Raw genomic sequence first — 25,810 nt, 5'->3', positions numbered from 1 at the left:
TATAAAAGACGAGACTGTGACATCACATCTTGGTCTTCCATTCTGCTCCACTTCTCTGGACTGTGATTTCTAACAAGGCAGCTTTGAACAAAGGACTGATGACCCCCAATCTTTTGAGTGATCCAGAGAGACTTACTGCAGGCCAGCAGACTTACCATCAATGTGTATTATCCTGACCTACAGACTCTGATATCTATTGTAAGGTATATGATTCCTTTTACCATTTAATAACTCTCTTGTTTTATTAATAAACCTTTAGTTTAATTACTAAAGGAATTGGCTGCAGCATGATTTTGGGGTAAGAGTGAAAGCATATATTGACCTGGAATGATTTGTGTAACTTTTCCTCAGGGTGCCTCACGACGTTTTTATTACCAATATTGAAGTTACCAACATTCATTCCTTTCCATGGTAATGCCAGGGTGTATTTGTATGGGAAAGAAAGGAAGGGAGCATTTTGACAGTTAGCTTGAATACAAATCTTGAACTTCTATAGCACTTTAGACATATAGACTCGTAGACTTTAAGGTCAGAAGGGACCATTATGATCATCTAGTCTGACTTTCTGCACAACGCAGGCCACAGAATCTCACCCACCCACTCCTGTAACAAACTCCTAACCTATGTCTGAGTTATTGAAGTCCTCAAATTATGGTTTGAAGACCTCAAGCTGCAGAGAATCCTCCAGCAAGTGATCCATGCCCCATGCTGCAGAGGAAGGCGAAAAACCTCCAGGGCCTCTGACAATCTGCCCTGGAGGAAAATTCCTTCCCAACCCCAAATATGGCAATCAGCTAAACCCTGAGCATGTGGGCAAGACTCACCAGCCAGCACTCAGGAAAGAATTCTCTACAGTAACTCAGATCCCACCCCATCTAACATCCCATCACAGACCACTGGGCATACTTACCTGCTGATAATAAAGATCAATTGCTAAATTAATTACCAAAATTAGGCTATCCCATCATACCATCCCCCCCATAAACTTATCGAGCTTAGTCTTAAAGCCAGATGTCTTTTGTCCCCACTACTCCCCTTGGAAGGCTGTTCCAGAACTTCACTCCTCTAATGGTTAGAAACCTTTGTCTAATTTCAAGTCTAAACTTCCTAGTGTCCAGTTTATATCCATTTGTTCTTGTGTCCACATTGCTACTAACCTTAAATAATTCCTCTCCCTCCTGATATTAATTCCTCTGAATATTTATAGAGAGCAAGCATATCTCCCCCTCAAGCTTCTTTTGGTTAGGCTAAACGAGCAAATCCTATGAGTCTCCTTTCATAAGACAGTTTTCCCATATCCTCGGATCATCCCAGTAGCCCGTCTCTAACCTGTTCCAGTTTTGAATTCATCTTCTTAAACACTGGGAGAACCCCCGAACTGCACACAGTATTTACCAGAGAGTCTCACCAGTGCCTAATATAAACGGTATAAACCTCCTATCTTTGCTAACGAAATATCTCACCTCGATGCATCTAAAACTGCATTAACTTTTTAACCGGCCATATCACTTGGCGGCTCAAGTCAGACCCATGTAGATCAACAAAGCTCCTGAAGTCCTTCTCCTCCTGTTATCCAACTGATGTGTCCTCAATTTATAACTAAAATTCTTGTATTAATCCCTAAATGCAGTGATCTTGGCACTTTTCACTATTAAATTTCATCCTATTACTATTACTCCAGTTTACAAGGTCATCCAGATCTTCCTGTATGATATCCCGGTCCTTCTCTGTGTTAGCAATACCTCCCAGCTTTGTGTCATCCGCAAACTTTATTAGCACATTCCTGCTTTTTGTGCCAAGGTCAGTAATGAAAAGGTTAATAAGATTGGTCCCAAAACTGATCCCTGAGGAACTCCACTAGTAACCTCCTTCCAGCCTGACAGTTCACCTTTCAATACAACCAGTTGTAGTCTCCCCTTTAACCAGTTCCTTATCCACTTTTCAGTTTTCATATTCATCCCCATCTTTGTATTAGGTGCCTTCTCAAAAATGAGAAGAAATAGTTACTTATCCCCATTTTTGTGGAAGGGGAAAGCGAGGCAAGAAGTTATGTGATTTGCAAAGATCACAAATGAAGTCTGTGAAAGCGATGGGCACAGAAAGTTTCTGACAACACAATATTTTACCTTCCACTCCTCCACTCTCCTTCTGATCCTCAACTAAGTTTTCTGGTTGATTGGCAAAATACCCATTTGGTTTATGAAACACCAAAAAGTGTGAATTCACTGTCACTGCATGTAGAAATGTTCCTGCGGGGAAATACACGTCTTGCTTTTGCAAGGATCCCAGGACATCATATAATGAGAAGCTTATTCCAAAGTATTTCAGTATGGAGCAGCTGTGTTTACAGGTCACTTTAAAATGCAATGTGCTATACCAATAACCCTAGTAATATGTATTTCATGAGGCAAGTTGGCCATACAAATAATTAGATAGATACCAATTTCATTATGAGTCCTGACTGCCCATTAGGGTCTGTAGCTACAAATAGTAATAATCTGTTCTTTTGACAGGTGTAAATTATTTATGTAAATAATGCATAGTACACCCCAAAATATTCTGAAATAGCATCTGATCCTGCAAGTACTCTCATGAGTAGCCCCTGACTTCCATGATGCTGTGTGAATCAGGGTTACTCCCCCCACTAAGAGTTTGTAATACTGGGCTTTTATTTTGCACAACCAATTAAGTTTTGTGCTATGGATTCAGTAGGGCTTGATCCAGCTCAGTGAAATATTCTTTTTGACTCCATTAGAAACTGAACTAGGTCCTCTATGTTTTGACTAATCAAATGCTTTGCTGAGAAGTGGGGGCAAGACGAACCATTTTTTGATGCCAGATACAAATTAGCGTGCTTCTGCCCCCTCAAAATGTAATTAATTGAGCCACAGTAGAACTAGCTACCACCTATATCTTGTTAAAAAGTTTGCGCTCACACTGTTGAGACTACCTCTGAAATAGTTAGAAAAAGAATTACTTCATTTCAGGTTATCAATAAAAAGAAAAAACAAACAGTTAGGGAGTAAACAATGCACATGAAGAGGAATAAAGTCTGAAATTCTTAATGTTTTATTTTTCAAATGTGTAAACACATCAAGAATGTAACACACAAGCACATACAATTAAAACAAACAAAAAAAAATATGAAAAGCAGCCAATCAGTAGAAACAAAGAAGCATCTTGGGGAATCTTTGTTGTGTATTTACACATGAAAAGGGTTGGAGGAAGATGAAGTAGGAGTTGCCAGTCAACAAATGAGTTTTCAGATACCTAAATCAGCTAATCTGTTTGTTCTAACTAAAACATTCCATTATCTCTCTTTTTTTAAATTTATTTATTTATTTATTTATTTTTAGGAACAATTAAAAAAATAACTATTTCCTCATGCAATGTAAAAGGTATCATTACTGCACATAGAGGACTTTTTGTAACTTGTTAAATTTAATAGTTTCTATTGTTTAAGAGAAACACTCAAAGGTATCCAGAGGATTTTTACAACTTATATACCTCAAGCCTGTTTTCTTCAATCTTTGTGTGTCACACGGCATCATTTGTTTCGTTTCTTTCACTCCAGCTATTCACAAGGTGCCACTTTCAATTAAAATAAATAAATAAATAAAAAAATTGAATCCTATTGATGGATAAAGAGGACCCCAAACTCCAAATGCTGTTGAAAATGATTTTTCTTTTATAGTGCAAACAAGTTTCTCTTAGAAGAATTTTCACATTAATGAGGCAAATACACCCCAGTAGCAAAAAGTAGGCAGGACATCCCTTATACATAGGATAAAAGAAAAAAGGCAGATCTGAAGTACATGGTTATGTTGCACAGTGATGGAGATGTGGATGGAGAGGGACTTGGAAGGATTTAGAGAAAATGGATCAATAGCACCAAAGCAGAACTTCAAATCAAGGCTCTTGAAATCCACTCAGTGGATCACCGACAATAAAAAGGCATTTATCAGCATGTCGGACTATTTGAACTGCCAGTGAAAGCCTTACAGTAGTCACAATTATAGGTCTGACAATGCTGAGAATGTAAATGCTGCTTTAACAGCTGCATCACATCACAACTGACTGTACACAAAGCCTGAAAGAGCCAACAAATTATGAGTTCCTGACTATAACAATAGGATCACGATTATAGGGCAGGAACTTCAATAGTAAACAACATAACATGGCAAACTAGAGACTAAGTATTAGCAAAACGTGTTATAAAAAAGTACAAAAGTTTCAAAAATTTCTAAAAATTTCTTCGTGTTGGGATGAGACAGTAATCTGTGGCCCGGAATTATTATTGTTATAAAAATTACAGAGACTGTATGAAATGACTGGTTCTTAACTTCTTGCAAATCAAACAAAAGGCCCACTTGTACACTGCTTTGGGTGAATGCTTGAAGGCTGGCCAGACAGTTGGTAAATTTAAATACTTGCAGTAGACATAACCCTGCCAGTGGAAGATGGAATGACAGAAGGATTGTACACGGTGGATAATGCACTCTACAGGGGTGTACTTTCTAAAGCGCACAAACACGTTGTGCATTAATTAGTCTGTTTTAATCCTGCTGGTGCACTTTCACACAAGACTGTTTAAAACAGTCTTGTGTGAAAGTGCACTGGCAGGGTCTACAATCAAAATGTCTTTAGTGTGGTGGGCTTAAGTCAAATTCCCTTGATATTACTCCAGAATATGATTCTCCAAACAGTTCAGTCATCTTTGCCCAAATGGCATCCCAAGAACTCTTCCCCCATGTTAAGCCCATTCTTCCAAAAGGAACAGTGTTGCAGTCACCTGACCAAGGAGTGCTGGGTTAGATTCTCATCCAGAGTCTGTTAATGGTCCCTTGCACCGACTGGTAGGGGTCATCATTGCTAGACCCATGCTAAATTCAGCAGTTCCCAGCTCCTGCAAACTTTTTTTCCCCCGTCATCCCATTGCCCTTTGTAGGATGTGTTTGCTCTTTGTCTCAAGTTCATTTTGAGCTTTTGATTTCAATACCTTCCCTTCTCCACCACCAATAAAACTCACAGTGAAGTCTACTTGTCTCACCTGGTTTAAAGTAAGGACCAAGTTCTATGTAACTTCTGCCTAAAGCCACAAATCCATTCAGAGTCTGTGAAAGGTTTAAAAAGCCTAGTCCTGAACTAGGAGAAATCAACAAAACCAAACTTGGTATTGGGTTTTGTTATGAGACTTTTGCACAGTTCTAGTCATTAACAACTGACGTAAAGGTTGTGTCACCTCCCCTGGATCTTGCAGACCATTGCACCACTGGAAAGACCAGCAGAGCTCATAAACTGAGCACAGATCAGTTATATGGCCATGCCTGGACCAGAGCACTCACACTCTGGTCACTTAATAATATCCTCTGAATCTTAAGAGTACAGAAATGTCATTTGCTTACCAAGATGCCTGAGCATGTGTATAATTTGAATGGCTACTCATGCATACCAGAAATCTTTTACTCACAAATCTAGAAAGTATTGTAAATTAAAATTTAAAAGGGGGAGGGGGAAAAAAAAAAATCAGGATTTACAAGATCCATATCAATTTTCAATAGCAACTGCTTCTAGACTTCTCTTTGTAACTTTAAACCGATGTTTAGTCCTCTTTTCCCTCCCCATCATTGAATTTTCTAATCCAAAAAGTTTTCAAATTTTTAATTTTTTTACCTTTATTATTATTAATTATTATTATTATTAATTATTATTATTATTAAATGTGTAAAAGCTAAGAACCAAGGAAGTAACAGACTACACCTAAATGTACAGGACGGGTAGCATAGCACCCTTTGCAACCTCACCACCATTCAGTATAGTAGTTATCTTCACGTGACCCTCACCCAAACAGGTTCGACCACATGTTCTCTAAGCTTTCAGAAACTATTTTCTTTTTTCCTTTTTTTTTTTTTTTTAAATGAAGATTAGAAAGATGATTAGTTACAAGGTTCCCAAGCTGTGTCATCTTCCTCGATCCTGATGCTTCTTCATTTTTGTCTTTTTCTTTTTGTCCTCCTTTCTGGGTTTCAATGCACAGACGCATGCAGACACACCAGCAATTGCTTTGGGAAGGTCAGTTCCTCTGTACCACTTGTTTTTTTCCTTGTCATACACCTGGACAGTTTTGGAGAAGACAGTGTCTTCCCAGCTATAGCCTCCAAGAATATAAATCTTGCCTTCCCAGACTGCCACTCCAGACTCACTGTTTGCTTGAAACAAGGGAGAGACTCTGGTCCATTGGTTACACTGAGGGCTGTAAGACTCCACACTCAGAATGTCAAAGCGTGCCATAGTTTCTATGTTGTCATCACTGCCACCAATGGAATAGATGTTGTCCTCCAAGGTGCACATGCTGTGCCATCCCCGAGCAGTGATCATTGGCCGCTTTTCCTCCCAGACATCTGTGCGGTAATCATAGCAAAGGAGATTTTTTCTATAGGGACCAATTTGGTAATCATGGCCCCCCGAGATATAAACAAATTCCTTGTAGACAGTGCCAGCATGCCCATAGGTAAACCTAGGATAGGCAAACAACAACAAATTATTGGTTTTGCAGACCAGCACAAATATTTAAAGTTAAGAGAGAAAAACAGTAAAAATTATCTTTGTAAATTTAAAATGGAATAGGTACAGGGTCTTTCAGCTATAGACACTGGGATACACTCCACTAGATAACAAGTAACAATTAAATTCTTCCAGCCAGCCATTTGCAAATAAAGAAAACAAACATAACTCCTTATCTACTATACTCACTATATTGGAAACGATAGAGCCGTAATGAGCAGAAACGGTATGCACACTGTAACTCAAACCAAGAGAACACACCATAAACTACCAAGACACACACAAATTCCCTTCCCTCCCTCAAGATTTGAAAGTATCCTGTCCCCTGATTGGTCCTCTGGTCAGGTGACAGCCAGGCTTACTGAACTTGTTAACCCTTTACAGTCAAAAGAGATATAAAGTACTTCTGTTCTATTAACTCCTACTATCTGTTTATGACAGAGCCTAAAAGTTGTTTTGATTTCACAGAGCAAGATTCTCTCTCAGCTACAGACTGCAAACTCTTTCGGCCCACTAGTGTAGCTTCTTTACATCTATATAGTGCCAAGAACAAAGAAAACCAAGGTTTATCTTAAATTATCATTTTGAGAGAAGACAAAAGATGTATACTTGTTAATCCAGGTTCATGCAAAAGCCCATGATCCAGCACTCCTTCACAATACTTCTGTTTGGAAGATTTGTTATGGAGACATACAAGCAAGCTCCAACTATAGGATGCAGAAGGGTCCTTGAGCTGGAATACAAAGATCACCACAGTGCCATCTCACTTGGTGAAATGGTGCCAAGTGGCTGGCGCATGGCCATCCGAGTAGCAGGACCATTCATACAGAGACTTTGGCATGAAGACGCCCCAAGACTTTGTTGCATTTGACCAAGTCAAGACTCTCAGATGAGGCTTTAAACTCTACATGAAGCGAGAACAAGTTGAAAGACATTGGAAAGGAGGTTCCAAACTCAGATGTTTTGAGTCACAAGGTGAATCTGCGTTAGGACCTTTCAGCATGTCCTCCCCACACAAAACTAACTGAGTTTATAGATGATGCTGAGCATCCGCTGCCCTCATTTAATACAATGCGAGCTGGCACTGCTCCGTAGTTTTGAGGGGCGGGGGGGAGAGGAGAAAAAAAAACAACCCCACACAGGCCAGATGAGCTTCCCTTATATGCTGTGTTGCATTCTGTTGTACTGCTGATGTGGACAGGATCAACAATGATCAGCGCCCATCATAGGAAATCAGTCCACCATGGATTTTTGTTTGTTTTTAGAGACAATTCTATTGACACTGAGTGAACTCAGCTGACTTTTACCTATACCAACAGGACAGCAGAGTATAGTAATGGCAGAGTGAGTGACCGCATTTGACAGCCCCTTTCATTCACGGTGGGAAATCTAGCATAGACACAGCCATGGAAAATGCCCTGAGATTTCTCCTTTCTGCCTTCTGACTGCTGAACAACTTCACTGGATAGCATGAATTCTACTGTAGGCAGATTCCTGTGAAACATCAAGTTGTCCATCCCGTCATTACTTTCTAACACAGCAGCCGATCGGTTGAAACAGCCTAGTCGTGTTTCAGCTAATCTGACTTAAAATGTGCTTGTCCACAGCCATATAAACCAAGCAGACTTAGAAATCAAAGCAAATGGTTTCGCACACCTAGCTTTTGTCACCTTGAATTCTCCACAAACAGCATTGCTTAAGCCTCTGAAACCGATGTGGGTACAACAGGACTGCGGTAGTTTTAGAACAACAGGCCCAGTCATGCTCCCATTGAAGGCACCAGGCATTTTGCCACACTTGTCTAAGGGAATGTTGTCAGACCTGCAGAGCAGAGGTGTTTAAGAGGAAACGGTTTCAAGCCACAATATCAATTAGAGATGCTGTGCCAGTTTCAAAGAACCTTCCCCTGATGCAATGCAGTGCGAATTACAGCTTCGGCTGCAGTAGAGCCATCCCGTGACTGCGAGAAAAGCTCAGAATTTCTCTTTTTTAAAAAAAAACAACAACTGGATGAGCAGCAAACTCTTCACCTGATTTTCTGAAGGGCCCACAACTCCAAGTCAATGGCAGCTGCAGGTGCTCATTTTTCAATGGTAGACAGTGCCTGTCCTGCAAAAATATTCCTGATATTATTAAGGTGGCCTGACGCTTCCCATGATACAATCCTATTTTCAGCTGCTTATAATTTTGCCAAACTTTAATCATTTGGGCTGAAATTTTCCATGCCAAGTGTCTGTCTCTGATGGAATTTAGAAACCAGCCAAAATGGTGCAGCCATTTTCAAGCACCAGGCTGAGGTTTTGTTTTGCTCATGTCAAAAATTCTAGCAACCATTTTTTTCAAAAGGGTGAGCACCACCAGACTTTAGATCAGAGACTTAAAATATGGCCAGGGGGAAGAGGGAGGTAGTCCTCTGTATCAGGGTTTCACAGTCTCTATGAAAATCTGTCCAAATTTGGCAAAAATGTAATATAATTTTCACCTGCCCAGGAGGAACTTCTTCAATTTTAGTAGCTATAATCTTCAATGATTCTGTCCTCACTGAGCATGCTCCAAGCCCTCACAGCTCCTACTGCTGGCCAGACCACACATGTGCCACCCCCACCGAGACACTCAGCATGGGCCCTCTAGTATAGGCCTATTGAGGTGAAGCTTTCCTTGCGATTACTGCTCCAGTCCAGGGTGCAGGCAGGCTGGAGGGGGTGTGGGAAACTGACTGAGAGCAGGAGGGGTGTGTGCAAAGACTGAAACTGGCTGGACATGGATACTGGCATTAGGAACCAGCGGAGTATGGGACAGGGGAGACTGGGACTGGTTGGGCAAGGAAACTGGGAGCTAGTTTGTTGGGGAGGGGGGTTGGGTGGGGATATGACAGAGATTGGTGAGGAGCTGGGGGGAGAGACTGGGACTGGCCTCCAAGAAGACTGGAACTAAGAACCAATGTGTATGTCCTGGGGGGAGAAATGGGACTTGGAGGACAGGAAACCGATCTGACAAGGAAACGAGAACTACCACCACTGGGTCAGCAAAGAAACAGAGAAGGAACTAGGGGTGGAGACTGAGTGGGGAGGGAGGGGAAAGACAAAATTGGACAAGAAACCTGGAGGAGGAAAACTAGAACTGGCTGGGCAAGGGCAATGGTACAAGGAGCTGGAAAGGCGAAGAGAGGACTGGGACAGGGACAGATTGGAGGGGATAGGACAGACAGGGTCATGGTTGGGGAGGGAAGGGGGCAAGGAGAGATGCAATGATCTGTGACTACTAGAAAACACTCCCCACCAGAGCCTGTAACGGAACCCAAGATTACAGAGCCTCACCATTCCTCTGCAAACAGCTGTGAGCAACACAGAACAGAAAAACTGGGAGGGAGAGAGAAAATGCTCACCCCAAAAGCAGCTGAGAGCCTGGTGGGTAACCCTGGGGCAAGGTTTTTTGGGTCAGAGGGGCAGGCTAAAAGAGCGTTCTTAGTGCTGAACAAAAGAAGCTGTTTCCTGCTATTTGTTTCCTTCTGCATTCAGAGAAACCGCACTTTGTTCACTCTTTTTGTAATGTAACAAAACTGCAAAGAAAACACCAGTCTCCAACAATCTCTACTTCCAGTTGGAATATCCCCAGGCCCGCAAAACTTTGACTAGCCACTCAGGACAAAAAGGGACAGCAATATTAACATACTTGCAGAATGCCACGTAACAGTAATCACTGTAGTTGCCACAGAAACATTATTTGACCGTGAAGGGGAGGGTGTGGGTAGGATTGTCCACAACTGTATTAAAATATAATCCACATGCGATCTAGGGGGTGGCTTTCCCTAAGCATGAATGGCAGTTAGGCCCTTAACTCTTACTTGTGCGGAAACTTCTCCCCCATACCGAGGAGGCTGGGGGATTTGATGGTGTTTAATCTCAATTGCCAAACGCACATATATGTGCGGAAGAATATCTGCCTCTTGTTTCTCAGGAGCACTGAGTTGTTGGTCCAGGTCATATTCACATAGCTACATGTGTCCAACACAGAAGTGGAAAAAGGAGTCCTCTCCGCCATCTATGTCTACACTAGCTGTCTAGGATTCTGAAATTTGGCAGCTAGGGACTGAACTGTTAGCATCAGAGAATAAGAAACACACCACAAATTCTAGGCAAAGCAGACTCTGAAGGATTCTACTGGAAGTACCACCTAACAACAACCAAGCAAACGTGACCACTGAAATCATAGGCTGCCGTGCACTCTGGTAACACAACATGAGCAGCAGCTACCTTTACGAACCTCAGAGACGCACGCAGTATCATGAACTGCCACCATACCAGTGGGAAAGATCTCACTACCACCTTCAAAAGGTCACCATCCTGAAGTTCTAAGTATCAATTTGGGATGTAAGTAAAGTCAAGTGTTAATGGTACTCACGGTACAATTAAAGCATCCTCAAAAGTGGAACAACTAAGTTTTAATTTGGACTGCACAACTGTGGCACATGGATCTCTCCATATTGGCATGTGTACAAGCAGCCAGCATAAAAATACCCGCAATGAAGAGCAGGCAGCAAAAAGCCCAAAATAGAGGACATAAAATACATGGTGCTAAAGGTACCCACCCAAACAATGCCTTGCACCGAGATCTAAACAATCTGAAGGGATTCCTCTGAGACTAACCTCAGGAAAGACACTCTACAAACACAGAACATGAAAAGAAAAAGCCCTTTTCCTTGCCCTGTTACAGTCGTAACCTCAAGGTGGAGGCCAAAGATAACCCCAGCGGATCTCAAATTCATGGCCTCGAGGAGACAGCTGCTCAGATATCATGGCCTCAGATTATTCCTCTTTTTCCCTCCCAGGATACTCACATATAGGACTGAACACAGTGGATCTTGGAGAGTTCTTTTCTTTAAGGAAAACATGGTTTTCTAAACAGACCACTGTTACCTTGGCAAGCCTGCTATATAAGACCAGGCGTCTTTTTGAGGGCTATAGGTCTCAGCTGAAGAAAGAGCCCCATTTTCATTCCTTCCACCAACAGCTACCAGCATATCTGTAATGGCCGCAAGGTAGAAATCTACTCGTCGTTGTCTCATGGAGGCAACCTGTAAAATAAATAAAATAAAATAAATTACTGACATCCTCAAACAATCGGTAAGTAAGTTTAAGAAGATTTATTTCCTCCTACAAGTTTTAAAAAGGCTGTTATTTGTGTTCGCCATATATATTAAGACAACAATAAAACTTTGCCCTTCTGTAGCACATGATACATTAGAATTGACGTTAAAGGTCAAAGAAGGATAATGGAAAGCATCTAAAGCTGTATCTACACTTGGAGCTAAGGGTGTGATTCCCAGCTTGCGTAGACATACTCACGGCTAGCTCCCTTTGAGTGTGCATGCTAAAAATAGTAGCAGAGCTGTGGTAGCACAGGCAACGGCATGGACTAGCTGCCCTGCGTAGAAACCCACCTGCACTGATATGCACTTGGAGCAACACTATTATTTTTAGCTAGCTTGATAAGAGTGAGCACAGGTATGTCTATGCAAGCTGGAAATCACACCCCTAGCTCCAAGTGCAGATATAGCCTAAGAGACAAACCACTCTATACCTTAGTGATACACGGCCCATCTCGCAATACGCTGTGCGCCCAGAGATAGTGCAATAGACACAAACACTGAACCCCAGAGGGTTCCGAGTACACAAAGAATGGAAGATCAGTCCAAAATGTAGTATCGGTTTAATATTGGGAGGGAGGGGGTTCTCTACTCAGACATGAAAGGAGAAAGACTCGATTCAATAGATGTTTTCCATCTTTAATTACTCTGGTCCCTGTATGGCCTTAAAATCTTGCAAAGTGGTCCTTGCACAGCATTTTGGGCCAGATTTTCATAAGTGATTAGGCACCTAAAGATGTAGATGGGTGCCAAATGGGATCTTCAAATGTGTCTAAGCAGGTTAGGTGTCTATGACCCAATGGGAGTTGAAAATCTGGCCCCTCGTCACTATCAATTTTTGAAATGTCATAGTCTTTCACTACTGGTGGAACTACAGTGTACACGTAAGTTATCCAATTAGCTGTTTCTACTGAGAAGGGTGTTTTACGTTTTCAAACAAATATGCGGGTAGATTTTAGTGCCCACCACAAGTGTTCTCCTTCCACCAACAAAGATAAAAACAAACATTAAGGACTTTAAAAGAATAAGATGTAATACAGCTTGAGTCTCACCTTTATCCACTGGTTACAGCGGGGATCATACCTATAAAGAAGATTTGAAGCTGCATCCCCTCCATTGTCTCTTGAAAAGCTGCCTCCAGCTATGAAGATAAAACCTCCCAGCACTGCAACACAGTGGTGACTTCGCCTGGCTGGGAGCGGCGTTTCTGTTATCCATTGCCCCTTTTTGGTGTCGAGGAAGCAGGTATCATCGCTTAACTCCAGGCACCGTTCCGAAACCTCCCCACCCACAAAGAGGAGCCTCTCTTCATTTGTACGCAAAGCCGACCGCTTGTTCTGGAGCACTGGCTGGGCTGTGACATTGTTATGATAGTTCACCGCTTCTTCTATAAACCCCTCACAGTTTGCTTCCTTCGGGAGAAGAGAGCAGACAGCAGGCTTGACTCGATGGAGCAGGTCACTCTTCGGTATCAAGGGAAAATGAATGTTGTCCAGTACTTGGTAAGCCTCGTTTTCTCTTTCCGGGTATTGTGTCAGCCACTGCAAGGCAGCCTGCAGCAAGTCGTGCTCACACTCCTGCTGCACATTACTGCTCCCCAGATACTGGCAGAGTTTTTGGATGGAAATGTTCTGCAGGAAGTTAGGCGTGAAAGAGAGCGTGCCAAAGTTCTGCAGGATGAAAGAGTCGATGTAGGAGTCCAGGCGTTTCAGGTTGTAAATAGAGGCCAGCTCTTGAAGGTACAGGTAGTTCTCCTCGCTGACCTCATTTTCGAGATACTCACAACAGAAGTCAACCACCTTCCAGATCTGCAGCAGGTGAGCTGTTTCCAGCACATAATCAATGTTGCCACCATCTAAGGACAGCTCACTACCATATAGGAAATCCACCACAGCTTTGAGACCAATGTAAGAAGCTCCAAATAGTTCGACCTCCTTTTGATAGGCCTCTCGCATGCCAATGGTGAACATGGAGTTGAAGTAGTCACTGCAAACAGCCAGGAGATTCCGATGGGCAGGGACTCTTTGTTCATCCACCACCAGAATAATATCACAGAAAAGACCTTGGTGTCTCTGCTCATTCAGACTCTGAAGGACTAGACTAGGGTGGTCAGCCCATCTGTACACCTGAAATAAAGAATTTCACTATGTAAATCCATGGTGTGCCCACACCTTGAATACTGCATGCAGTTCTGGCCATCCTAGCTCAAAAAAGATGTATTAGAATTGGAAAAGGTACAGAGAAGGGCAACAAAAATGATTACGATATAGAACAGCTTCCATATGAGGAGAGATTAAAAAGACTGGGACTATTCATCTTAGAAAAGAGACGAATACGGGGGGATATGATAGAGGACTACAAAATCATAAATGGTGTGGAGAAAGTAAATAAGGAAGTCTTATTTACCCCTTCACATAACACACAAATGATGGGTCACTCAATGAGATTAATAGGCAGCAGCTTTAAAACAAATATAAGAAAGTACTTCATATAATGCACAGTCAGCCTGTGGCGCTGATTACAAGCGGATGTTGTGAAGGCCAAAAGTGTAACTGGGTTTAAAAAAAAAAAAAGAATTAGAGAAGTTCATGGTGGATAGGTCCATCAATGGCTATTAGCCAAGATGGTCAGGGACACAACCCCATGCTCCAGGTGTCGCTAAACCTCAAATTGCCAGAAGCTGAGACTGCATGACAGGTGACAGATCACTTGATAATTGCCCTGTTCTATTCAGTCCCTCTGAAGCACTGGTCATTGGCCACTGTCAGAAGACAGGATACTGGGCTAGATGGACCATTTGTCTGATGCTATATGGCCATTCTTATGTTCTTAGAAGTTATATCAGACAGCAGCTTCCTTCAGTAGATGAAGTGTTCATCCTCACAGAAGAGCAGATATTCTTTTTCACCAGGTATAGTACACATAAGGACTTACACCACAAAGGACCTATTAAGTCTTTTAAAAGTAACCTACGAGGTATAAAATATATTTTGGGAGTGGAAAATGTTCATACAGCAATGCTTGCAGTTTGGTCATTCAACCCATGTATAATAGTCGTATTGGGTTTGTGTCCAATTTCAACAGTCACCCTGCCAAGACTTACGTAAAAGCTACTCCTATGGTAAATCTTGGCAGGATGGCTCATTTGTAAGCTCCTTGGGGCACCAATTGTGTCTTCCTCTCCATACAGATCCAACACACATCTTCTGCACTCAAATAAAATAATAAGAATAATACTGTTCATCCGTGTTCAGAGCCACCTAGTATGATGGTAACCCATTCCCAACTGACTGTTGCTATCATCCAGAAGCTAAGGTAGTTTTCATTTTTAATTTTTGCATATTATATATCAGAAGTCTAGAATGTGGTACATGGTCAGTCAAATGCTAGACCAGTATTAACAATTATAGATGTAGAGAAGGTTACATCAAGATTGTGAAAGCAGAATCCCACCCATAAAAGCTATGTGACCATGCCCCTACCTAGACTGTGGCACTATATCGGAGCTGGAACTGTGCTGCAAGGGATTAGAGAAAATTCAAATAAGCATCCCTAAATTGGGGAAGTTTTACCAGTTATATCGATAAGTATACAGCTATAACTTGCCATGTGGACACATACTTTCTAGTGTAAGAGTGGCTTTTTTAGCTTCATCTTCAACCTTTCCTTAGGCAACATAAAAAAAAAAACAAAAACACACTATTTTATTGGAATAAGAGTGTTCACACAGGGAATGGGGGGATTATACCAATATAACCATGTTGGTTTAAATTTGCACCTTAAATTATTAAAATGGTTCCCGACGTAGACAAGGTCTTAGAATTTAAGTTCCTCGGGGCAGGAAGTACGTGTTTGCACAGGACTCAGCATCATGGGACCCTGATCTCAGTCTAGGTCTCCAGGCACTACTGTAATACCAGTACTAAATAACAAAAATAGCTCTGAAAGGGTCTAATTAATCACAGAAATGTTAAAATGCTGTCAGCAGACTCCAAGGTGAACCCCCAATGGCAAGTGGAATGTATTTAAAAGTTTAGGAAGTTTTTATCTTTGTTAATGCATTTTTCAAAAGCAGTCATAAGTAACGTCAAATAAATAAGAGTGCATGCAACGACACGTGTGCGCCACATGGAGTCTCCAAAAGGTAAACCAGTAATTTTGAGCAGATTATGCAAGACAAACTTTCATTAGACAATGACCAGATAATAGCAGACAGCTTGTAACACCCTATTCTGAAGTCCTCAGACGTATAGATATTGGATTAGACTAAAAATAATATATGCTCTCTTCCCTTTGTAACAGGATTATCATCTCTCTCTCTTACATTCTTTAATATCATTGTCTTGCATAACAAGATTGCAGCAGAATTTACAAGTTACCAACGGCTCCTATTTATTAAACATGCTACAGAGTCAGCAGGGTAATCCTGAACGGCACTTATGACAACTTGTATTCCCTGACTTCTTGTCTCAGTGGAGAAGTGCTGCCACTTTGAACACTGAGTATAAACTGAGCACACATGGGACTATGCAGTAATGACTCAAAATACGTTAATACACTTCACCCGCTTACCAAGTCATCTGTTCACTCTTAGAACTTTGAGAAAAACAGAGAGCTGAAAAAGTCAAGACCAAGACGACTTTGACATTAAAAATTAACAGTTTTCTCATGCTATTTATATTCTGTATAATAGGTTTAATATTAACTAGTAATTCTAAAGTTAATAAATAATAATAGCAACTGCATACGCAAAGAGACAAAACACTGCTGTTGATATTATAGATTTGTAAAGTGATTATTATTATGCTACAGTTTTTAAATGCTACATGTGATCTGTGCAGTGGTAAAGGGACAAGATTGAAAGTCACGTATTTTAAAAATGTTTATTTACCTGTTTCTCAACCCTTGTAGTTACTATAATCAAGAAAAGTTTTAAGATCCATTTTACTCTGGACTATTATTAATGCTTTACTCTGTTGTCAAAACTGAATGAAAAGCAAAAAGATATGGAAACTGACGAATTTAGCTTTTCTGGCTCCCTTGTACTAGCATAAGGGCATAGTGTTCAGATTGCAAAAAGTGCAGAGCAATACTGAAATACAATCCTCCCCCATTTGCACTAAGATTAAATAAAATTAATGGAATCATTAACAACATTAAGGATTTACAACACTTTGTCTCCATTTCTGCATCAGAATCTACTGGTATAGACTACCGTAGGATCCCAACTGAAATCAATGTAGCTGTGCATTGGTGCAGAAACAGATCCCAATAGCACCCTTAGCCCTTACATAGAAAGTGTCACTGAGTTCACAGAGAGTTCTCACATGTGCAAGTGTTTGCAGGATCAGGGTTTGCATTTGTACAAAACCTAAGCCCAGGTATAAAATTTAACTGGTCTCTTTAACAAATCTTTAAAAAATTAAATTCAGCAACAAAATTAAATACACCCCCTTTGAATTACGGGAGAAAAACCTCTAGATACAGAGAAGGATTACGTTTTGCCAGTATGTGCCATTTTTAAAAATCATGAGTCACTCTGAACAGATGGCCTACTTGCTGCAGTTCTTTTAATTGCAGCCAATGGAATCAACTTACATTTTGAAATCAACTTGTTACATGCTACATTATATACCTAGGAACTAAATATCCAGTTGTTTCATCATGGTTGTCTCATCCCCCCTTAAAAAAGGAGAGGCGTTGCTTTCAAAGTAATCATAATTTTAGTTACAAGTTTTAGCAAGCAATGCATAATTCACTAACCTTGGAGGATTCACTTATCTTGTGCGGTCGAGAAATTCTCGTTTGTCTGGTTGCCTCCATTATAGGATGATTTGTTTTACTTCTAGAAGAGAAAACAGAAAATAAGTTCTCAGCATATGAGCCTAATATCAGCCCCTCAATGATGGCCAAACAGTCACATAGTAATAAAAAAAACAGACAATTGGAACACTTACATACAGCTGTATATATTGATCTATCCATTAAAAAGCGTTCAGTGTTGAAAATAGATTCCCTAACCCCCTCTATTGGTCTTATTTTTCATTTGGCCAACAATTTGTTGTACCAAGTTTATTGATAATACACTGAAGTTATCAAATCTCATCACCACACTTTCAGTTATGTACCAGTATTATCGATGTCATCACACCTCTGAAAATATTGCTTATTGGTTTACTGCTAGTCCCTACCACACCATGAGAAGCCTGAACAGTAATAGGACACAGAGCTTTCCTCTAGGTTGCTGGTTCCAATCCAGCTCAGGTCAGTAGCCCATGGTAGCTGAAGGGAGTTTGGTGGGTTTCAGTCTAGTTTTCATTAGGATTGTGACTATATCACCAAAATCACCACCATAACAAGTTCCCTTATTAGCAGAGAGAAGGAAGGCTGAACAAGCCAGAGAAACTGATCTACCACATTACACCCACAGATGGTCTGTGAGGCACACTGGCAGGGATGGCAGCGTGAAGGAATAAATAGATTATTTCATTTTCTAGTGCTATTAACACAGCACCTTTCACTAGCACTAAATTCACTTTAAGAATAAAGAAAAAAAGTAACCAAAAACATTGTATTGGGGTTCATGCCCCCCCTACCCCCGAGAAGGGGCAGACTGAGTTGGAGTGACACATTTCTTGCCCATTTATTAATTTTAGAAGCTTGTATGACACAAAAGAGTTTCTCCAACAGTTCTAAAGCTACATCGCAGTTTGTAGTAAAAAACCCTTGAGAGAATCCCTCTGAACTAATTAGCTATTGCAGGCAGATTCGGCCACAGGGATGGGGAGGGGGCATGGTCTCAAAAAGCAATGTGCAGCTATGTCAAACGCTATTTATGAGCCCAGCAACAGATTAACACACACTCCATTAAAGACTTTTTGTCTCACCGCCAGCTGGTGGAAATTCACCTGGAGCAGCACAGGTCTGCCTGCCTGAGAACAATGGAGAGAGGTCACTCACCTCCACTGAGACCTATGCTTGCTACCCTGAGCTGAGCTGCCATTTCAAAGAGTTATGGGTTTGGTCCTCTCCATACTAAAGAGGCTGAGTAACCACCACATCATCTGCCTCAGGATTTCTTCTATAACAGATATTCACAGACTCAGATACATGGACAGAGAGACAATGTCTGAGGGAATCCACTCTGGTGAAAGGTAAGAGATTCTTCTGCAGTTTTAATTCAAAGCTATTACCTCACCCAGCTTGGCTCAGTTTTTCCACACAAATTTATAAACTGTAGAGCCCTTCCAGAGACCAGGGTTCTGCAAGGGTTGGGTGTATATATGCACCCACACCCCTCCTCACAATTTAGCTATAGCCAAACAAGAATCTGGCAAAATGCACTGAAACCCTGAAAGCAGAGAGAAAAGAGGGGAAAGCAGCAATCTGGATCACTTGAATTTTACATTGCATTTTATTGCAATGTCTCAGATCACTATTTGGGAGGAGGGGAGGAAAAGGCACAGAGCTGCCCTGATTAAAGGGGGTGGGGGTTAACTAACTACTCTCAGGTTATGCTGTGCTCCACTTGGCTCAATGCTGCAGCATGAGGCATGTTTCTGTTCTTTAGTGCAATTGGGAGGGATGCTGGGACCCAATGCCGTCTAGGTACTAAGAAAAGGAGAGTTTACCACTGTGCAGCGTCCCTACAGTCTCCAGGCTGGAGTGCCAGCTGCCCCAATGGGACTCAGCGCCGCAGGCTGATGCTGAGGCTGTTCTGGCCGTTGCTGGTGTTTCTCTCTCCTCTCCCTCTGCAGCCATGTCTCATCCAGGAAATGCTGGCTGGATTGAAAGGGGAAGGAGCCAATAGGGAGAGAGGAGCTGTGCTGTTTGGAAGGGAGGAGAAGGGTATAATAAACGGGGTGGGATTAGGAAAGGCTGCTTGACATCAGGCCAAATTACTGCAAACAAACAAGCAGCCCCCAAGCCAGGCAGCTGCTGCTCTGGCAGCCAGAGGCTCAGTCCGTGGGAATTAATATTCCACTCAGGCAGGACTGTGGTTCCTGTCTGCCTTGCCCAGGGAAAAGTGCAACCTTGTTTTGCAGAAGGCAGGAGGAGAGGGGAAGGGATAGGTTACTACGGCCTCCTGCTCCCAGTCGTAGCTGGCACACGTCCTCCTGCTCTCAGGGCAACTCCTGGTCACGCTCTTAGGGTTCAGGCCTGCCATTACCTGACCCTGAAAGTCAGCGGAGCTACTCCCCTACAGAAAGTTACCGGCATGCATTGATTTTTGCATGACCAGGGCAGGGAGAGATGAATTAATGACTTTTAAGTTAGTATGTACTGCTTCCCAGTTCTCACACCTCCTCATGCCTCATTATCCTACCTGATCTGCCTCTCTTCCCACCTGCTGCAGGGATGCCACAGCTCAGGCTCTGGGCTAAAGGCCAGGACTGCTGAAGGGTTGAGCCTGGCTCCTGGACTCCCACTTCCAAACATCTCAGCACCCTCTTACTGGCCATGTCCCAGCAAGGGATGGGAGTGGAGGGAGGCTGCTCTAAGATGCTGAATATCTCTTGACTTTCCTGGGAGTGGAGAGTTCTCAAATCTTGCAGGATTGGGCCCTGACAGAGACGTAGACTCCCACCCAAGGCAATTTTGAAAGTAGATCCTGGCAGGAGGCAAGCTGGAATAAGCCTTCGTGCTCAGCAGACAGTTAGATGCTTCCTTTAAAATGACTAACAATTCTTTTAATTATCCTAGAGCACTGGTTCTCAATCAGAGGTCCGGGGACCCTGGGGGGGTGGGCACGAGGAGGTTTCTGAGAGAGGGCCAACCAGGGCCATCATTAGACTTACTGGGGCCCAGGGTAGAAAGGCAAAACTCCACTGCATGGGGCTGAAGCCCATGGCCCTGAGTCCCGCTACTGAGGGCTGAAGCCAGAGTCTGAGCAATGTAGCTTCGTGGGAGCCCCTGTGGTGTGGAGCCCCAGGCAATTGCCCTGCTTGCTACCCTAATGCCAGCCCCGACTTTTATATGCAGAAAACCAGTTATTGTGGAACAGCTGGACCGTGGACTTTTTATAGCATGTTGTGGGGGGTAAAGGGGTTTAGAAAGAAAAAGGTTGAAACCTCCTGTCCTAGAGGATGCCCATTTTTTGGGTAACGCTCCACACCAAATCCCTACCACTTAAAAAATTATCCCTTGGTAACAGGTTGTATGGCAAATATCTAAACACAGCCAAGCCTAATATATCCTGTTAAGTTTTCTTAGCGCTTCTTACATGTGATATTTGCAACTATTGTTATAATTCCATGATTGTTTTGGTGGTTAGAAGCAGTAGGTGTGTAATGCAAATAAGGTAACTGTTGCAAATATTTGAATGAGGGCAATCACTATAAGACACTACACTATTACTTAGGTGATGATGATTACTTAGGTTCTATTTAACGTTGTGATGTTAAAAATCTCTGTAAAGGAGTGTGTGTACCTAACACATAGCCAAGCCATCAAAAAGTGTTCATAAAAACCCCAGTAATCCTGTGGTCTTTTTATTTACCTGGATATGAAACTATATGTCCTCAGGAAAATACAATGTGGACAAAATGCAGCAGCACACCTCTTCAGCAACTTGGGTTGCTGTGAGCACACACCACCTGTGATGCCCACAATATCCACCACCCCTGCATGCACGCACTCACGCATACACACAAGATTTGCAGCCTGACCAGCAGCAACTTCTGGGCAGATTTGTGTTTGGAAATCCATCTGCACCTGAAGGTGCACAGAGCAGCCATTCCACATGTCTTCATTCTCCTAGCCCCTGGCTGCACTGTTCAGAGCAAGCAGGGGTCCTGGTGGAGCCTGGTGGGAGGAAGCAGGGAGAATGCAGCAGACCTATAGCTTCCCCCCCCGCCACACACACACACTATAGGTTTCACCACTCTTGGGGGTGGGGGATTTTTTTACCCTCCCTCTGTCCGTGGCCCAATGTGTGCACCAAAATAGCAGGGTCACTTCATGAAGGGAAGTGCTGCTTTCCCAACAATGCATGCTGAGCTAGAAGCACAAGATGGCGCAGCAGAGTGGAATAGTCGAAATAGCTAGAAAAGAAAGGGCAGAAAAAGAGCAAAGGTGGGATGGATGAGTGGTGAAGGACCAGGGGCAAGCTGCTAATGATCCATTTTAACTTATAGTCTCCCATGGCCAAAAGCCTCTGGGAGCCTTAATAGAAATCCCATTACATGCATTCCCTCCTCCTACTCTCTCCCTCTGGTCCAATGACTGTTCTACTGTGGATAAATACTTACATAGTCACTGGGCCAGGGAGTGAGTGTGAGTGAGAAGGACTCTGTAGTTCAGTGGTTAGGGCACCCTGGTGGGAGACACTGGGTCCAGTCCTCCATCTCCAGTCACTCTCATTATTTATCCCCCAATGGAACAGCTTCAACAGAAGAGAATGAGGGAGCCCCACATCAGACTATTCCCTAGCTCAATGGTTAGATCATCCTCCTGAGAGGTCCTATCTCCTCTACTGGTCCAAGTTAACCTGGATCTCCCATGCAAGTGCTCTAACCACTGGGAAAAACTTATAAGGTGGGCAGCGTTGGCAGCACTTGAATGGGACCTGACTCAACCAGCAGCCTTCCAGCACACCTAGTGGACTGGGCCCTGCATACAACACCTGTCTTCTCCTGGTTTGTGAATTGCTTTCCTGCTTAGGTGGCATCTGGCTGCTAAGAGTGAGGCAACAGTGTGAATACCCAGAGGCAGAAACTTAAGAGCCTATTGCTTTTCGTGGATGGTAGTGCAGCCACAAACGGAGAATAATATCATCACTGAAGAACAGCCTGGCTTTCGTGCGGGAAGAAATACTACAGAACAGATTTTCAATCTTCGTGTTCTATGTGAGAAGTACTTGCAACACCAGCAGGACACCTACCATGTCTTCGTTGGCTTCAAGAAGGCGTTTGACAGAGTATGGCATGAAGCTCTCATAAAGATCTCTTGGTCATAAGCTTATTCTTACCATTAAACAACTGTGTGCTAAGGCCAGCAGCGCAGATCTCGTCAATGGCATAATAGGCGAGTGGTTTCACAGCACTGTTGGAGTCCAGCCAGGCTGCCTTCTTTCGCCCACACTGGTCAACATCTACTTGGAGCACATAATGACTGATGCCCTAGAAGATCGCATATGCACAGTCAGCGCTGGGGGGGCGAACAATCTCAAATCTTCGATTTGCTGATGATATTGATGGTTTGGCAGGTAGCGAAGATGAACTTGCCAACCTTGTGAAATGACTGGATGAAACCTCTTCAAAATATGACATGGAAATCAGTGCAGAGAAAACCAAGCTGATGACAAACAAACGTGACGGGATCAGCTCACATATCACTGTCAGTGGACAAGAGCTGGAGATACTGAAATGGTTCAAGTATTTGGGGCGATCATCACTGATGAAGGATCAAGGGTAGAAATCCTGGTGCGAACTGTGCAAACATCAGTGGCAAAGCTTAAGCCTTAGGGTGGCAGGGGTGGGGGAGAGGTATTGGCCCTGTGACATACTACTAAAACTTCATCACTTTTACAAAATATACAACAGCGTATTCTGACATGCTTCTAATAATTCATGCATATGTAGTGTCCTGGTAGCCAGGTTGGTCCCTTGAAACATGTTAACTATTTTTGCTAAACCATCTGTTCTACCTTGTATTTAGCTGTGATGCTGAGTCAATTTCCCAGACCCGAGGAGGAGCTCTGTTTAAGCGCCAAAGCTCATCTGTTTCCCAACAGAAGTTGGTCCAATAAAAGATATTACCTCACCCACCTTGTCTGACTAATCATTAAAACTATTTACAGTTGTCAAGGGAAATGAACAAAGTATGGTGTATAAAATGTGATGGAATAAACTCTTCTTTTTTATTGTGGTTGTTCATTTATTTGAAAAATTCAGTCATTCACAACGGGTCTCCAAATCTTCAAGAACCAGCGTGATTCTACTGTAACTGTCTAGTTTTCAGAACTCTGATTTTCTTCACTATTAATTACAACCTCTGATTAATGGTGACACTTTCTCAGGGAGTTACAGGCTCAGGTATACATCTCCATTCTTGTGGGTGCAGAAATGAAGGTGCACATTTTACAGCTGCAAATCCACCTCTTATTCTCTAGCTCTGTAAGTCAATGTCCCAAATGCCAACATATGCACTGGGTTTTTTTCGGTAACACTAGTTTGAACTGAGTGTTTGTAATTTGCAGACCAAGAGGGGGAGCTAGTTGCTTTTGCAACACAGAGTAAAACCCGCCCACAAGCCTACAAAAACCCAGGAGCTGGCATGGCCCCAGTCACAAATTGAGACCTGGGGTAATCCCGACTGAAGGAAATGCGAAATCACCCACACCCAGAGTTCAAGATCTTTAATCTTCCTGTCTTGGCTAAAAGCTTTTGGCGGGGTTCCCTTCTTTCCTGCCAATTTTATATGCAGCACATGATTTTACCCTTACCATACTTTTTTTAAAAAACGTGCATCAGCAGAATCGCCTATTATTGCATTTATGGAACATCCTCAGGTGGTTTGTTCATGCTCTGGTTCTGCCCAGGGCCACCCAAAGGATTCAGGGGGCCTGGGGCAAAGCAATTTCGGGGGCCCCTTCCATAAAAAAAAGTTGCAATACTATAGAATACTTTATTCTCTGGGGGCCCCTGCAGGGCCCAGGGCCTGGGGCAAACTGCGCCACTTGCCCCCCCTCCCGGGTGGCCCTGACTGTACCCCCCTTCTGAAAATTCACTGTTGTCGCCCACCAGGATATGGTCCCTTTCTTTCACATCTCCTACCTGCACCAGATTGTTCCTTCTCAGGTGTCCTCCCGTTGGGCTACCTCTACATCTTCTGGAACCTCTTCTTGACCCACAGGAGTAACAAGGGACTGTGTCATCTTGCACAAGGGTTGTCCCTGTTTCCTGAGCCCTGGTGGGAGTGAATCTGTAATGCATCACTTTCTGGTCGAGCCCGGGGGGTGGTTACCCTAACACATTCCGCCAAGGACTCCCCCTAGGAGAATCCTCTTCATCATCCCCATGAAACCCCGAAGCCAGTGACAAATCTCTGGCAAGATGATTTTTTTTGGTCAGTTTCATTGGCTTCCCGCACCCTCTCGCTAAAGCTATTACATCATCGCATCGCAACCCCAGTAATGCTTTGCAGAGGAGAATGGGAGGGGGGGGGGTGAAAAAAAAGCCGCGGGAGGGAGGAGGTGGTAAGGAAACGCCACTGTGTTGCAAAGCGAAGGGGGGTTCCTGCACTGCCTTCGGTTCGGATGGGCAGAAATCAGCGAGCACAGGAGGCAAGCTCCCCCTGCCGCCACCGGGGTTAGGACCAGCAGGCTCAGGGAGGCAGAGCTCTCCGCTCCTGCAGCGCGGCAGCGAAGGGGTTAAGAGCCGCCTGGCCTGATCCTGCAGCAGGGCTCTGAGCAACCCGGCCGGAGCGGCTGCAGTGGGAATTCCGAGCCCAAAGCTACAGCATCGCTTCCCCGCGCGCGCTGCAGCCCGGCCGCGGGAGCCTTACAAAAGCCTGCACCGTTCCCAGCCCTGACCTTCCGCAAGCTCCATCTCCGCTGATTTGTTTGGTGTTTTGAGGGAGACGGGGGCACAAGCACTTTCATTCCGCTGAAATCCCATCCTCCCTCCTGACCCCGATTCTCAAGCAAATGGCAACTAAAATCGACAAGGAGGCGTGCAGAGAAGCCTACAACCTCGTAAGGGACGATGGCACGGATATTACCTGGTAAGTTTCAGCGCCTTGACGGTCTTCGTATCCTCCGGGCACAAGCTTTCTCTTAGCCCAGCCTGTAATGAGATTCAGCCCCGCCACACTGCCCTGGCAAGCTGAAGAATGCGGATCTGTACAGTAAGTGATTGAACCAGGATTTTCAATGTGCTCTGTAGTAAATTGAAAATACTGGGCAGAATTTGCTTGTCCTCTTATTAACAATGACCAGCTACATACAATACACGAACTATAATTGCATTTGAAGTCTGAAAGTGCTGGGATCCCTCTAAATTACTACAGTCTCAATTTGTCTATTAATGCTTGAATGGGGAAGATTCTTTAAGAACGTTAAAACATTTAATATTTTTCTTGTTTCCCTCCCTTTCCCCT

General features: G+C 43.2%; 2 protein-coding genes across 5 annotated transcripts in view; one reads left to right on the top strand and one right to left on the bottom strand.

Annotated features, from left to right (window-relative positions):
- Window positions 1-3,325: 3,325 nt before the first annotated feature.
- On the bottom strand, window positions 3,326-25,810 carry KLHL36 (kelch like family member 36). 4 transcript variants are annotated; one of them, XM_075073891.1, is made up of 7 exons: window positions 25,433-25,810; window positions 24,487-24,619; window positions 22,680-23,005; window positions 17,474-17,555; window positions 12,763-13,836; window positions 11,481-11,638; window positions 3,326-6,517 (listed from the first exon to the last, which is right to left on the bottom strand). In XM_075073891.1, the coding sequence occupies exons 4-7, from the start codon at window positions 17,531-17,533 to the stop codon at window positions 5,962-5,964; spliced, it is 1,848 nt and encodes a 615-aa protein (XP_074929992.1). In that variant the 5' UTR covers window positions 17,534-17,555; window positions 22,680-23,005; window positions 24,487-24,619; window positions 25,433-25,810; the 3' UTR covers window positions 3,326-5,961. The 4 variants fall into 4 exon arrangements, with proteins under 4 accessions (XP_074929992.1, XP_032633455.1, XP_032633454.1 ...); XM_032777564.2 differs by having other exon boundaries at window positions 22,680-22,830; XM_032777563.2 differs by lacking the exon at window positions 22,680-23,005 and adding an exon at window positions 19,342-19,536.
- The window catches only part of COTL1 (coactosin like F-actin binding protein 1), a 29,081-nt gene continuing 28,323 nt past the window's right edge, over window positions 25,053-25,810 (top strand). Inside the window, exon 1 of the mRNA XM_032777570.2 lies at window positions 25,053-25,435. Coding sequence (XP_032633461.1) covers window positions 25,359-25,435 — 77 coding nt within the window. The 5' untranslated portion in view covers window positions 25,053-25,358. The remainder of the gene's footprint in view (window positions 25,436-25,810) is intronic.

The sequence above is a fragment of the Chelonoidis abingdonii genome, chromosome 19 (genome assembly GCF_003597395.2).
Source record: "Chelonoidis abingdonii isolate Lonesome George chromosome 19, CheloAbing_2.0, whole genome shotgun sequence".
In the NCBI taxonomy this organism is placed as follows: Eukaryota; Metazoa; Chordata; order Testudines; family Testudinidae; genus Chelonoidis; species Chelonoidis abingdonii.
The sequence above is the reverse complement of the archived record's forward strand: the minus strand, read 5'-3'. Positions and strand labels throughout refer to the sequence as shown.